Raw genomic sequence first — 16,061 nt, 5'->3', positions numbered from 1 at the left:
ACCTCCACCTCCACGCCGGTCTTAAATGTCGGCCACAATCCTCCGCCTCCCCCCCGTCTTCAATGTAGTCCACAATCCTCCCACTACCCCCGGTTTTCAATGTAGTCCATGATCCTTCACCCCCACCCCTCACCCCCTGTCTTAAAATCAGTCCACAATTCTCCATGTCCCCCCCGTCTTCAATGTAGTCCACAATCCTCCACACCTTTTCCCGGCCTTCAATGTAGTCCATGATCCCCCTCCCCCACCCCCACCCCTCACCCACGGTCTTAAAATCAGTCCACTATCCTCCACCACCACACCCCCCCGGTTTTCAATGTTGTCCATGATCCTCCACCCCCACCCCTCACCCCCTGTCTTAAAATCAGTCCACAATCCTCCATCCCCCCCCTGGTCTTCAATTTAGTCGCAATACAACAATCCTCCCTTCCTCCAATCTTCACAACTGTCCACGATCCTCCACCCACATCCATCCCCACTCCAGGTCAAACATCTTAGTTTAAACTGTACCACAACACAATGATCTGGAGTAGCCTTGCAATTGCTCAAAGTGCTGGTTTTGTTACACAACCTGGCAACCCTGCTCTGATCAGCTCTGCGTGACTGAGAGTTTCTGTGGTGTGTGTGTGAGCTCATCTGACCTTGAGTGCGTCCTGCGTGTCGTCCAGACAGTAGACTCTGATGTTGTACTCCAGCACGGTGCAGCTGACGGGGCCGAATATGGCCAGTTTGAGCCTCTTGGTGGTGGCGGCGCTGACCGACTGCCCCGTCAGACAGTAGGTGCCCAGCGTCTCCGTCAGCAGGTGACAGGCCTCCGCGTCAAGCTGGATGTAGCAGGGGGTGGTGAAGTTCTCCTCGCCCACCACCACCACGTCCTGCACACACAGACACACACACACACACATGGTTTCAGTACTTAAAACAACATCAAAACATGGTCAGTGAGATTAGGATGTGATCCTGTACACACTCATTCACACACACACTCATAAATTACGGTCAATTTAGTTCATCAATCTCCCTATAGCGCATGTGTTTGGACTGTGGGGGAAACTGGAGCACCCGGAGGAAACCCACACCAACACGGGGAGAACATTCGGGGACTCGAACCAGCGACCTTCTTTCTGTGAAGCCACAATTCTAACCACTAAGCCCCCGTGCTGCACACACTCTTTTTATTTGCCAAAATAATCACTCATACGGATGTTTAGATGTGCCAATAATGTCGGCCATAATAAATCATCAACTCCCAGCTGCTGTCTGTGACCTCTGTGTGTGTGCGTCATTATGGTAGTCTGTTTGTGTGTGTGTGTGTGTGTGCATTTGTGAGTGCAAGTTTGTGGGAGTGTGTATGCATATAAGGACAAGTGTGCGTGCGTGTGTGTGTGTGTGTGTGTCTTATTTTGGTGGTCTGTGATACGTGTGTGTGTGTGTGTGTGTGTGTGTGTGTGTGTGTGCGTGTCTTATTTTGGTGATCTGTGCAGACTGTATGTGAGAGTGTGTGTGTGTGGTGTGCATTTGTGAGTGCAGGTTTGTGGGAGTGTGTGTGCATATAAGTACAAATGTGTGTGCGTGTGTCTTATTTTGGCGGTCTGTGATACGTGTGTGTGTGTGTTTGTGTGTGTGTGTGTGTTTGTGTGTGCGTGGGGTGCATTTGTGAGTGCAAGTTTGTGGGAGTGTGTGTGCATATAAGGACAAGTGTGTGTGTGTGTGTGTGTGCGCGTCTCTTATTTTGGTGGTCTGTGCAGACTGTATGTGAGTGTGTGTGTGTGTGTGTGTGTGTGTGTGTGTGTGGTGTGCATTTGTGAGTGCAAGTTTGTGGGAGTGTGTGTGCATATAAGGATAAGTGTGCGTGTGTGTGTGTGTGTGTGTGTGTGTGTGTGCGCGTCTCTTATTTTGGTGGTCTATGCAGACTGTATGTGAGAGAGTGTGTGTGTGTGTCATTTTGGTAGTCTGTGCAGACTGTGTGTGATGTGTGTGTGCGTGTGTGTGTGTGTGTGTGTGTGTGTCTGATTTTGGTGGTCTGTGCAGACTGTATGTGATGTGTGTGTGTGTGTGTGTCTCATTATGGTCATCTGCATATGTGTTTGTGATGTGTGTATGTGGTGTGTGTGTTCGATTTTGGTGGTCAGTGCAGACTGTATGTGATGCGTGTGTGTGTGTGTGTGTGTGTGTGTGTGTGTGTCTGATTTTGGTGGTCTGTGCAGACTGTATGTGATGTGTGTGTGTGTGTGTGTGTCTCATTATGGTCATCTGCATATGTGTTTGTGATGTGTGTATGTGGTGTGTGTGTTCGATTTTGGTGGTCAGTGCAGACTGTATGTGATGCGTGTGTGTGTGTGTGTGTGTGTGTGTGTGTGTCTGTCTGATTTTGGTGGTCTGTACAGACTGAATGTGTGTGTGTGTGTGTGTGTCTCATTATGGTCATCTGCATATGTGTTTGTGATGTGTGTATGTGGTGTGTCTGATTTTGGTGTGTCTGTGCAGACTGTATGTGATATGTGTGTATATGTGTGTGTGTGTGTGTGTGTGTGTGTGTGTCTGCAGCTGCGAAGCGTCTCCATCTATTAGTGTTAATCCTGCCGCTCAGATCAGCTCCACGCTCTCATTAATTTGCGTCCATTATGGAGGAGAGAATGGGAATTAAAATAGTTTATAGTGTGTGTGTGTATGTGTGTGTGTGTGTGTGTGTGTGTGTGTGTGTGTGTGTGGCGTTAAACAGCAGTGTTATGAGTGGCCATTAGCCCCAGTAACGGATCCTGCGGGAGAAACGCCATCGCACAGATAATTAGCAAACCGGATGGAAAACTGGGCTAATGCAGCTTCCAGAGTGATTTATTTACTGCAGCTCTGCGTTCATTCATCAGAGGCTCTCTCTCACACACACACACACACACACACACACACACACACACACACACACACACACACACACACACACACACACACACACACACACACACACACACACACACACACACACACACACACACACACACACAGCTTCATCAGCACTGCTTCACACACATCACATGTTCATCAGTGTACAACACCACAGAAAATCAGGTGCATGAAACACTCCTTGCACAATCGCCTCACAGCAAGAAGGTCGCTGGTTCGAGCCCCGGCTGGGTCAGTTGGTGTTTCTGTGTGGAGTTTGCATGTTCTCCCCCTGTTGGCGTGGGTTTCCTCCGGGTGCTCCGGTTCCCCCCACAGTCCAAACACATGTGGTACAGGTGAATTGGGTAAGCTAAATTGTCCATAGTGTATGAGTGTGTTTGGGTGCTTCCCAGTGATGGGTTGCAGCTGGAAGGGCATCCGCTGTGTAAAACATATGCTGGATAAGTTAGCTGTTCATTCCACTGTGGCAACCCTGGATTAATAAAGGGACTGAGCCGACAAGAAAATGAATGAAGGAATGAAAGAATGAATGATATTATATTATATTATATTATATTATATGATATTATTTTATATTATATTATATTATATTATATTATATTATATTATATTATATTATATTATATTATATTATATTATATTATTATTATACTATATTATATTATTATTATATTCTATTCTATTACATTCTATTACATTACATTATATTATATTATTATTATATTAAATTATATTATCTTTATATTATATTATATTATATTATATTATATTATTTTATTTTATATTATTATTATATTATATTATATTATATTATATTATATTATTTTATTTTATATTATTATTATATTATATTATATTATATTATTTTTATATTATATTATATTATTATTATATTATATTAAATTATTATTATATTATTATATTATTATTATTATTATTATTATTATTATTATTATATTATATTATGATATTATTATTATATTATATTATATTATATTATATTATATTATATTATATTATATTATATTATATTATATTATATTATATTTAATAAAGTACAAAAAACAACCAGAGCTGAGCTGCAGCACACATTCATGGAAGTTTCTTGTCATTACATTTGTATTTAGTTTTTGGTCTTCTTGAAAAACAGAGAGTGAAAAAAGCCAGAAATACACCTAAATGAAACACATTTAGAGAACAGCGCTCGGCAAACACATCGAATCAAAGAGTCAGCGGGACGCGGGAGAAAACTCATATTTCCAGAGCAGAGAAATGTCTCTGAGTGACTGGGATGGATGTGTGTTTGGACGCAGCACATCAGTGAAGGCAATATTGTCTGTCCATGTGTGATGATCATCGTCTGCGCTGACCGTCACCACAAACACACCACATTATGAGGAGCACGGCAGATGACGGGTGTTATTGATCACTCTTTATGTTTAAAGGTCCAAATGTGTGTGTGTGTTTGTGTGTGTGTTTGTGTGTGTGTGTGTGTGTGTGTTATTGCCTGCATCTCAGTCTTCCATCACAGTCACATCAGCACAGTAACACATCTATAGTGCAAAGCTTTTTTAGACAAAGAAACTATCAGAAGAACAGAGCTGAATATGAACTACAGGGTGGGCCGTTTATATGGATACACTTTAATAAAATGGGAATGGTTGGTGATATTAACGTCCTGTTTGTTGCACATTAGTATATGTGAGGGGGCAAACTTTTCGAAATAGGTGGTGACCATGGTGGCCCTTTTGAAGTCGGCCATCTTGGATCCAACTTTTGTTTTTTTCAATAGGAAGAGGGTCATGTGACACATCAAACTTATCGGGAATTTCACAAGAAAAACAATGGTGTGCTTGGTTTCAGCCCACCCTCTTGAAGGGATCAGGATAACAACACCAACCATTTCTGGAGGTCATTTTACTAATGCTAAGTTTGCCTGCATGCGTGTAAAATGTACAAAACAGTATTCATAAAAGTTAAAGCAGCAGATTCAGAGACTGAAATGCTTATGCATGAGTAGATGCAAATGCATGGCATGAATGAATGTGGCGCGGCGAGTGTGAATATGCATGAGTGCGTATGAGTCATATGGATTATGTTATGATACTTCAGTGGTGTTTTTTGTCCACCTACACTCCTGCCTGTGTTTCTGACCAGGAAAGAGAGACGTCCTGTGTGTCATTCATACAGGAAGTCGAAAACAGGATTTTTTCTTCTTCTTTACAGAATTTGCATTCAATTTAGAGGTAAATGGAGAATGCGTCGGAGGCAAACAAACGTGTATTTTCCGCTGGATCAGATTATGCATGCGTGTGGAGAGCAGGCGTGTGGATAATGAAGAAGTGTAGGACGGGCTGCAGGAACACTCATTATCTCGGAGAGATTGAGGGAAGAGCGTCTCTGCACATCTGACAGGAGTTCATCTCATCTCAACACTACAGGACGCCTCTTTTTGCTTCATTTGGCCTCTTTTCAGGAGCTGCCCACTGGCATCTACTGCTCCTGCTGCTTATGTTTCTGATGTTTGAGAAGATGAGACCAAGTCCTCACTGAGGCTGAAGCTCTGGAGAGACTGATGGAGAGTCAAACTGATGAAGATAATGAACTCTGAACGCAGAAAAACATCTTAAGGAGCATCTAAAGCTGAAAAGACTGAAATAATGAAGCGGCAGCACAGAGTCCTGACCTACACCTGACGGAAAATCTTTGCAAAATCCTGAATGAGGAAGAAAAGCAGTGCAGTGAAGATCAAGATTACAGCAGAGCAGAGTGAGATACTATTAATGTCCAGTGGAAGACTAGTGATACTACAGATGACCTGTTGGGGACTAGTGATACTAGTGTTGACTTGTTGGAGACTAGTGATGTCTAGTGGGAAACTAGTGATACTAGAGATGACCTGTTGGGGACTAGTGATGACTATTGGGAGACTAGTGATACTACAGATGACCTGTTGGAGACTAATGGTGTCTAGTGGAAGACTAGTGATACTAGAGATGACCTGTTGGAGACTAATGGTGTCTAGTGGGAGACTAGTGATACTAGAGATGACCTGTTGGAGACTAATGGTGTCTAGTGGGAGACTAGTGATACTAGAGATGACCTGTTGGAGACTAATGGTGTCTAGTGGGAGACTAGTGATACTAGAGATGACCGGTTGGGGACTAGTGATGTCTAGTGGGAGACTAGTGATACTAGAGATGACCTGTTGGGGACTAGTGATGTCTAGTAGGAGACTAGTGATACTAGAGATGACCTGTTGGGGACTAGTGATGTCTAGTGGGAGACTAGTGATACTAGAGATGACCTGTTGGAGACTAGTGATGTCTAGTGGGAGACTAGTGATACTAGAGATGACCTGTTGGAGATTAGTGGTGTCCAGTGGAAGACTAGTGATACTAGTAATGACCTGTTGAAAACTAGTGATGTCTTTTGGGAAATTAGTGATGACCTGTTAGAGACTAGCGATGTCTAGTGGGAGACTAGTGATACTAGTGATGACTTGTTGGACACTCGTTATACTAGTGATGTCCTGTGAGAGATTAGTGATACTAGTGATACTAGTGATGATCTTTTAGAGACTAGTGGTGTCCAGTGGAAGACTAAAGATACTAGTGATGACCTGTTGAAGACTATTGATGTCTAGTGGGAGACTAGTGATACTAGAGATGACCTGTTGGAGACTAGTGATGTCCAGTGGGAGACTAGTGATACTAGATATGACCTGTTGGGGACTAGTGATGTCTAGTGGGAGACTAGTGATACTAGATATGACCTGTTGGGGACTAGTGATGTCTAGTGGGAGACTAGTGATACTAGAGATGACCTGTTGGGGACTAGTGATGTCTAGTGATACTAGAGATGACCTGTTGGGGACTAGTGATGTCTAGTGGGAGACTAGTGATACTAGAGATGACCTGTTGGAGATTAGTGGTGTCCAGTGGAAGACTAGTGATACTAGTAATGACCTGTTGAAAACTAGTGATGTCTTTTGGGAAATTAGGGATGACCTGTTAGAGAATAGTGATGTCTAGTGGGAGACTAGTGATACTAGTGATGACTTGTTGGACACTAGTGATACTAGTGATGATCTCTGAAAGACTAGCAATGTCCAGTGAGAGACTAGTGATACTAGTGATGAACTGTGAGAGACTAGTGATACTAACGATGCCCAGTAAGAGACTAGTGCATACAGATCAAGTCATTTAAAGCAAGAGCACCAACACCTCCTAGTACAATCTTTCTTTACATTACAATCACTTCTGATTGATTTTTAATTCAACATTGTTTTTAATTTATTTTATTTTATATTCCAATATCCAAAAATGATTACAATTAATGCTCTTATTTAGTTCTGCCTAACAATTTTGAATGAACACACTCCAAGTTTTAGCACTAAAGCTTTGCAGTCAGCATCATGAAGACTCAACAGTGTGATATGAAGTACCATCTAAACTCCATGATGACACATGAATATCTGAACTCACTCGGTCTCCATCATGATAACAGTGTCAGTGTGTGTTGTGATTCAGTGTGTTTGTGAATGGTGCAGTGTGTGTGAGTGTACGGCAGCTCCTGCGTGGGCTTCAGCACCACCTGCTCGGCTAATTAACTCTCCACCATTGTGTGTGTGTGTGTGTGCTAACAATGGAGGAGGCTCGTTCACACAACACTTCTCCTCCTTGTGGCCCACTTTAATGACAGGGACAGTGGGTGGGCCAATATTAGGAACTTGCGTGTGTCCACCTGATGAGAACAGGCTGCTCTTCACCAGCATCTTTTAATTAACTCTGTGTGTGTGTGTGTGTGTGTGTGTGTGTGTGTGTGTGTGTGTGTGTGTGAAAGCAGGACAGCTGTCTCGGGTTGTGTATGGGACACCGCAGGGGTTAGAGCGTGTGACGCATGTAAACACACCATCACACTTCCACAGACAGAGCAACACGTCTGACCTCGCCCTGTTCCAGACACAGTCAAAACATTCACACAAGCACTCATGCAACAAGTTCACCGACCAATCAGGCCCAGCACTTGCTTGTTCTTACATATATTGTAACATTTAACATTAGAATATAAGTTAAAGGGGAACTTATGCAAAAATCACTTTTATAAGTGGCTTAAATATTTATTAGTTTATATTTTCCCTCAAGTTCTGTTTAACGGGGAGGTTTTACATATATATATATACATATATATATATATATATATATATATATATATATATATATATATATATATATATATATATATATATATATATGTAATATATATATATTTAAAAAATCTAAAATATTAAAAACTTGAAAGGAGAAAATTAAAAGGAGACGAAGCATCAAAACTGCTTTGTGAAAAGTGTCTGTATTTAATCTAAGCTCCGCCCACTGACCTCCCACTGGCCCTGCTGTGATTGGCTCTTGAGCTGGATGAGCCAGTCCTCGCTGTCAGCCTCAGCGCAGTGGTGCATAGTCAGGATGACAGGACGGGTCAGTAGAGACCCAGGAGGACCACAGCTGACCACCGGACTCAGAACCGTCTCCTGTACGTCGTCCACCTGCGGCCTGAATATCAAAAACATCAGAGACATCATCACTAACACACACCTGTAACACTTTACTTGAAGGAGCGTTCATAAGACTGTGATGACACATTTATAATCATGACATGACAAACATCATACATGACATTTCATACAGTCTTATGACAACAGTTTCTTCTCTAGAGCTGCGTCACAGCAGAATTGAGTTAAAAATGACGTTGCAACATTGATACTGTTACTGAACTAAGTAGAATCAACAATGCAAGGAACTGTGTCAACACTGAACTATGCTGAGCTGAATCAACACTGAACTGAACAGAGCTGAATCAACACTGAACTGAACAGAGTTGAATCAACACTGAACTGAACAGAGTTGAATCAACACTGAACTGAACTGAACCAATAATGAACAAACATCAAACTGACCAGTTGAATAAAGATCAAACTGACCAGATTTGAATCAACACTGACGTGAACTGAGTTAAATCAACACTGAACAGAGATAAAATCAACAATGAACTGAACAGAGTTGAATCAAAACTGAACAGAACTGAATCAACGCTGAACAAAACTGAATCAATGCTAAAATGAAGTGAGTCGGATCAACAGTGAACAGAACTGAATGAACACTGAACTGAGCTGAATCAACACTGAGCAGAACAGAATTGAATCAACACTGACCTGAACTGAGTTGAATCAACACTGAACATAACAGAGTTGAATCAATGCCGAACTGAGTTAAAACAACACTGAACTAAACACAGTTGAATCAAAACTGAACGCATCTGAATTAACCCTGAACTGAGTTTAATCAACACTGAACTGAGTTTAATCAACACTGAACTGAACTAAGCGGAAATAACACTGAACCTAATCTTACCCGGGCATAATCAACACTGAACAAAACAGAGTTGAATCAATATCAAATTGACCAGAGTTTAATCAACACTGAACAGAACTGGATCAACAGTGAACTGAACTGAATGAAAACTGAAAAGAACTGAGTTGAATCATCACTAAACAGAACTGAATCAACACTGAACTAAGCTTAATCAACACTGAACTCAACAGAGTTGAATCAATGTCAAACTGACCAGAGTTTAATCAATGCTGAACAGAACTGAATCAACACTGAACTGAACTGAATCCACACTAAACTGAAATGAGATGAAGCCACACTCACAGAACTGAATCAACGTTGAATAAAACTGAATCAATGCTGAACTGAACTGAGTTGAATCAACACTGAACAGAACTGAATCAACACTAAACAAAATTGAATCAAAGCTGAAATGGAGTTGAATCAACATTGAGCTGAGCAGAATCAACTGTGTTGAATTATAGCTGAACTGAACAACACCGAACTGAGTTGAATCAAACTGAATAGGGCTGGATCAACGCTGAGTTGAACTGAATCAATACTGAACTGAACTGAGTTGAATCAACACTAAGCTGACTTGAACCAAACTGAACTGAGTTGAATCAACACTGAGCTGAGTTAATTTACAGCTGAACTGAACAACACTGAACTGAGTTGAATCAAAACTGAATAGGGCTGGATCAACGCTGAGTTAAACTGAATTAATACTGAACTGAACTGAGTTGAATTAACATTAATCAACTCTGAAATGAACTGATTTAAGTAGAAGCAAGCTGAACAAGAGCATCATCTTCTGTATGTTCACAGAATAACTGGAATCATGATTGAATGCACAGACACTGACACTTTCCAACTGGTCTGACACTACACTAGAATCAGATACATCATTGAATATGAACATTGACTGAACTGAATCAAAATTGACTTCACAGTAGAAATTCAGTTAAATTAAAATAAAGTGATATCTAAGCATACAATACATTTACGATGCAGCGATCGGCTCGACAAAGGTGAATTTGTGTATGGCTAAAGACGTTGTGTGGTCCTCAAAGCCTCGTACAGCATAACTTTGCATCCAGTATTTGCATTCAGTTAATTCACTGCTGTGATGAATGAATCTGCACTGTGTACAGTTATAAACTGCGAGAGCTTCATGAAGAGTTGAGCAGACATGATGCGGATGGCATACACTGTGTCTACAGATGGGCACCTTCACGGGCGACAATGCCCAGTGTGTGTGTGTGCGTGAGCAGACCGTACCTCATGCTCTCCTTCCTGTGAACCGTCACGTACATCTCATAGACGCGACCCTGAGGGATGGCACCCGCTGGCACCAACAAGCTCACTCCTGCAGAGAGACAGACACACACACACACACACACACACACACACACACACACAAATATCAGTCTGCCAGCCAGTGACCTCTGACCCCTGCTGCCATGAACATGCACAAAAGGCCTGTCAATGTCAGACTCCACATGCAGGACAGTGTGTGTCCATATGCAGAGTGGAAGAAACCAGCCTGGTCAACTTCTCCAGATACACACACACACACACACACATACAAACACGCGCACACACACATCTGATTTCTTAAAGAGAAAGTTAACAATTGTTTTATTTCTTTAATTAATCAAATATATATTTTATTAATTTAGGGCGTATGGGTGTTTCCCAGTGTAGGGTTGCAGCTGGAAGGGCATCCACTGCGTAAAACGTTTTTGTGTGCATTTGCTTGTGTTTATGCATGTATTTAAGTGTGTGTGTTTGTGTGTGTGTGTGTAAGCGCATGCTTATGTGTGTATTTATGCGTATGTGTGTGTGTATGTGTCTGTGTATATGAGCGAGTGTGTATGTGTGCATGCATGCGTGTGTGTGTTTATGTATGTTTGTGAGTATGTCTGAGTGTGTCTGTGCTTGTATGTGAGAGCATGTGTGTGTGCATATGTGTCTGTGTTTGTGAGTGCATGTCCGAGTGTGCATGTGTCCATCTGTGTGTATGAGAGAAAGTGTGTGTGTGTGTGTTCTCGTATATCTGTCACACATGTTCTTGTGTGTGTTTGCGTGTGTTTATGCATGTATTTAAGTGTGTGTGTGTGTGTGTAAGTGCATGCTTATGTGTGTATTTAAGCGTATGTGTGTGCATTTTTTTTGTGTGTGTGTGTGTCTGTGTATGTGTGCAAGTGTGTATTTGTGCATGCATGCATGTGTGTGTGTGTGTGTGTGTGTGTGTTTATGCATGTTTGAGTGTCTGAGTGTGTCTGTGCTTGTATGTGAGAGCATGTGTCTGTGTGTGTGTGCATTTGTGTGTCTGTGTCTGTGTTTGTGAGTGCGAGTCTGTACATGTACATGTTAATGCATGTGTGAGTGTGTGTGTTACATGCATACACACACACACACACTTACACAGAGAGACATAGTCTCACTCACAAACAGTCTCTCTCTCTCTCGCACACACACACCACACACTCTCTCACATATTCGTACAACTAGATGTACACACACACACTCACACAAACACACATGCACTCTCCCTCTCACAAACACACTCTCTTTAACTCACACACACACACACACCTACACTGACCTGAGTTTGGCACGATCAGGTGTCCCCCGAGTGCGTTGAATGAGCCGAACGCGGTGCAGGACGGGTCCCAGCAGCGCATTAGTGTTTGTGTCTGTGTGTGTGTGCGCCGGCCGATGGTGTCGCCGTCCAGCAGAGCTCGGGGCAGTTTGGGCGAGGCGTCACTGGGGTCGTCCTGCGGGGTCACCAGCCCTGACGAGTTGTACACCTTGATCTTCAGGTTGGGCAGCGGCTCCAGCAGCGGGGAGTTGGTCATGGGGATTTTATCAGCCACGTCATGCAGAGCGTAAACCGGCCCGCGGTACAGCGCAGCGGCCGACGTCAGGTCAGGGGGAGCCGTCAGCAGGTCCGCTACACACACACACACACACACACACACACACACACACACACACACACACACACACACACACATACAGTGTGATTCAGACATACAGATTCAGTTCAACTCAATTCAGGTGACACAGTGGCCTCACAGCAAGAAGGTCGCTGGTTCGAGCCCCGGCTGTCTCAGTTGTCATTTCTGTGTGGAGTTTGCATGTTCTCCCCGAGTTGGCGTGGGTTTCCTCCGGGTGCTCCGGTTTCTCCCACAGAATGTGCTAATGTGTGTGTGTGTAAGTGCATGTTTCAGTGTGTGCGTGTTTGTGAGTGCTTGTTTCAGTGTGTGTGTGTGTGTGTGTTTGCATATATCTGTCTATGTGCGTACATGTTTTTTTGTGTGTTTATGCATGTATGTAAGTGTGTGTGTGTGTGTGTGTACGTGTGTGTGCATGCTTGTGTGTATTTATGCGTGTGTGTGCATTTTTTGTGTGTGTGTCTGTGTATGTGTGCATGTATGTGTGTGTGTGTTTATGCATGTTTGTGAGTGTGTCTGAGCTTGTATGTGAGAGCATGTGTGTGTGTGTGTGTGTCTGTGTTTGTGATTGCATGTGTCCATCTGTGTGTAAGAGAGTGTGTGTGTGTCTGTACATGTACATGTTAATGCATGTGTGAGTGTGTGATGCACGCATACACACACATGTACACATACACACACGCACACACACACGCACACGCATGCACACACACACACTCACACGCACACACACACACGCACACACACACGCACACACACACACACACACACACGCACACACGCACACACGCACACACGCACACACACAGACACACCCACAGACACACACACAGACACACCCACAGACACACACACACACACACACACACACACACACACACACACACACACACACACACACACACACACACACACACACACTGTATCTACCGATGCCCCATCAGAAACACACAGACAGAAATATCTACTGGAAATGGGACTGAATCCAGCTTTGATTACAGTTATTAAAAATATGGCATCAATCACAGTATGCGTCACTGCATTCTGATACTCATCTGTGTGTGTGTGAGTGTGAGTGTGAGTGTGTGTGTGTGTGTGTGTGTGTGTGTGTGTCACTGTAATGATAAAGGAAATGACAGATCATTCCTCATGGCTTTATCAGCTTGCTTTCAAACATCTGCCCCTGGGATGATTTCATTGGTAATATTTCTGCTCTAGGGCGGCACGGTGGCTCAGTGGTTAGCAATGTGGCTGGTATGAGCCCCGGCAGGGTCTGTTAGCGTTTCTGTGTGGAGTTTGCATGTCCTCCCCGTGTTGGCGTGGGTTTCCTCCAGGTGCTCCGGTTTCCCCCACAGTCCAAACACATGCAGTACAGGGGAATTGATGAACTAAATTAGCCTTAGGGTGTGTAAACGAGTGTGTATGGGTGTTTCCCAGTACTGGGTCGCAGCTGGAAGGGCATCCGCTGTGTAAAACATATGCTGGAATAGTTGGCGGTTCATTCCGCTGTGGCAACCCCTGATAAATTTAAGATTGAATGAATGATGACAGCACATAATATTTTGCTAGCTTTCCAGTGTTATAAAGGTGCCGGGTGAAAAAACCTTCTCCAATAGAATTTGGATTGCTAAACCAAGTTCGACCACTAGGTGTCAATCCTTTACAGGTGACCTATCATGCCCTTTTTGACAAGAGGTAGTCTTGATGTGTCTGATGTCCTTAGAGTGTGTGTGTGTGTTTCAGTTTGAGCTGAGAATAGCCCACAGATAATGTTAATAACTCTCTGAAGCTGACCCTTTCAGGCTTTCATCCTAATGGTGGCGTTTTGGTGACTGTCGCTTTAAATGCGAATGTGCTCTTTATGAAAGAGGGTGGAGCTACAAACGCCTGTGAGTCAGCATAGTGGCAGATTCAACAACTCTAATGGTTGCTGTTTATGCTAATGAGGGAGAGACGGCCACTAGTGGGCGGGGCTTTCCCTCTCTATGGAGAAAGCCCCACCCACTAGTGACAATGTGTGTGGGTGTGTGTGCTGTGCTGTTTTCACCAGTGCGTGGCGTCTTGATGATGAAGGCCTGGAATGATTAAGTGTGTGTGTGTGTTACCTGTGCGTGCCGTCTTGATGTTGACAGGCTGGAATCCTCCGTTGAGCGCAGATGAGTCCATGATGTCGGAGTCGAAGTCTCGGTGGTTTTTCCTGTAGACGAAGAGCGCCACGATCACCGAGATCACCAGACACATGATGACGGCGATCACGATGCCCACGTACAGCGCCACGTCATCTGTGCTAGGGGCCGCTGAACACACACACACACACACACACACACACACACACACACACACACACACACACACACACACACACACGCACACACATTAATTCACTCATCTTTATTTCAATAGCTCTTTTTAAATGTATTGTGTGTAAAAGCAGCTTAACATAGAAGAACAAAGAGAATATAAGATATAATATTACAGGTTGTGAAACATTCCAGCTATGCACAGTTGCAGGAGAGTAGTGAAGAAACACACACACACACACACACGTCTCTGATTGAGTCTGCTGCACTCGTGTGTCTGCAATGATAGAGCTGTAGAGCACCAGCAGAGGGCGCTGTCAGCCACGAGTACAATAAACCACATTCACTGACACGCACACGCACACACACACTACAGATTCACACATACTGTAAACCTCTCTGATTCAGGGGGTGATTTAAAAAGCACTGGTAATATATGTTGTGATTATATTTACATACTAGAATAAGGCTATCTAAGAGTGAAACAAACAGAATTATAGAAAATCCATTCATTTTCCTTCACCTTAGTGCCTTATTTATCAGGGGTCACCACAGCAGAATGAACTGCTAACTATTCCAGCATATGTTTTACACAGTGGATGCCCTTCCGGCCGCAACCCAGTGCTGGGAAACATCCATACACACTCGTTTACACACACACTCATACACTATGGCCAATCTAGTTCATCAGTTCCCCTATAGCGCATGTGTTTGGACTGTGGGGGAAACACCCGGAGCACCCGGAGGAAACCCACGCCAACACAGGGAGAACATGCAAACTCCGCACAGAAATGCCAACTGACCCAGCAGAGGCTCGAACCAGCGACCTTCTTGCTGTGAGGGGAATGTGCTAACCACTGAGTCACTGTGCCACTCCTATTAAAAATTTTATATATATATATATATATATATATATATATATATATATGTGTGTGTGTGTGTGTGTGTGTGTGTGTGTGTGTGTGTGTGTGTGTGTATATAAATAAACTACTAGTAGTAGTAGTTATTATTATAATAATAATAATAATTGTTGTTATTATTTTAATTGTAATAATCCAGTTATTCTATAAAGAAAAAAACACACTAAGATTTAGGTAAATACAATACAATAAAAGCACAAATGCTGTCACTGGGGTGATGTATTTTAACCCTTTAACTTCCCCACAAAGAAAAAATGTTTGGATAAAAGTACCGGAATTAAATACTATGAAAAATCTATCAAAAACACTATGAAAAAGTTCAAGACCAATTTATAAAAAAATATACTAAATAAAACATTTTTGAATAGTAAATAATCTTTATTATTATCTTTATTAAGCATAATTAATTAATTATTAATTTTATTTTTACAATAAAACCAAAATCAAGTGTAGTAGTGCAACAGGATTATGTTCGTTCGATATATATATATATATATATATATATATATATATATATATATATATATATATATTTTTTTTTTTTTTTTTAATGCTGTTTGTGTCTAAACCACTTTTTAAACGACT

At 42.5% G+C, this 16,061-nt stretch overlaps 1 protein-coding gene across 6 annotated transcripts in view; it reads right to left on the bottom strand.

Moving 5' to 3' along the window:
* unc5cb (unc-5 netrin receptor Cb) overlaps window positions 1-16,061 on the bottom strand; it is a 263,540-nt gene that overhangs the window by 6,878 nt on the left and 240,601 nt on the right. For all 6 annotated transcript variants that reach the window (XM_087269535.1, NM_001099984.1, XM_087269536.1 and 3 more), the window contains 5 exon segments: window positions 14,362-14,553; window positions 11,905-12,252; window positions 10,575-10,662; window positions 8,285-8,456; window positions 642-875 (listed from right to left, as the gene is read on the bottom strand). In XM_087269535.1, coding sequence (XP_087125661.1) covers window positions 642-875; window positions 8,285-8,456; window positions 10,575-10,662; window positions 11,905-12,252; window positions 14,362-14,553 — 1,034 coding nt within the window.

This window comes from Danio rerio, chromosome 10 (genome assembly GCF_052040795.2).
Source record: "Danio rerio strain M-AB ecotype USA chromosome 10, GRCz13ab, whole genome shotgun sequence".
NCBI classification, from domain to species: domain Eukaryota; kingdom Metazoa; phylum Chordata; class Actinopteri; order Cypriniformes; family Danionidae; genus Danio; species Danio rerio.
Note: the sequence above shows the minus strand (reverse complement) of the source record. Positions and strands in the feature narration are given on the sequence as shown.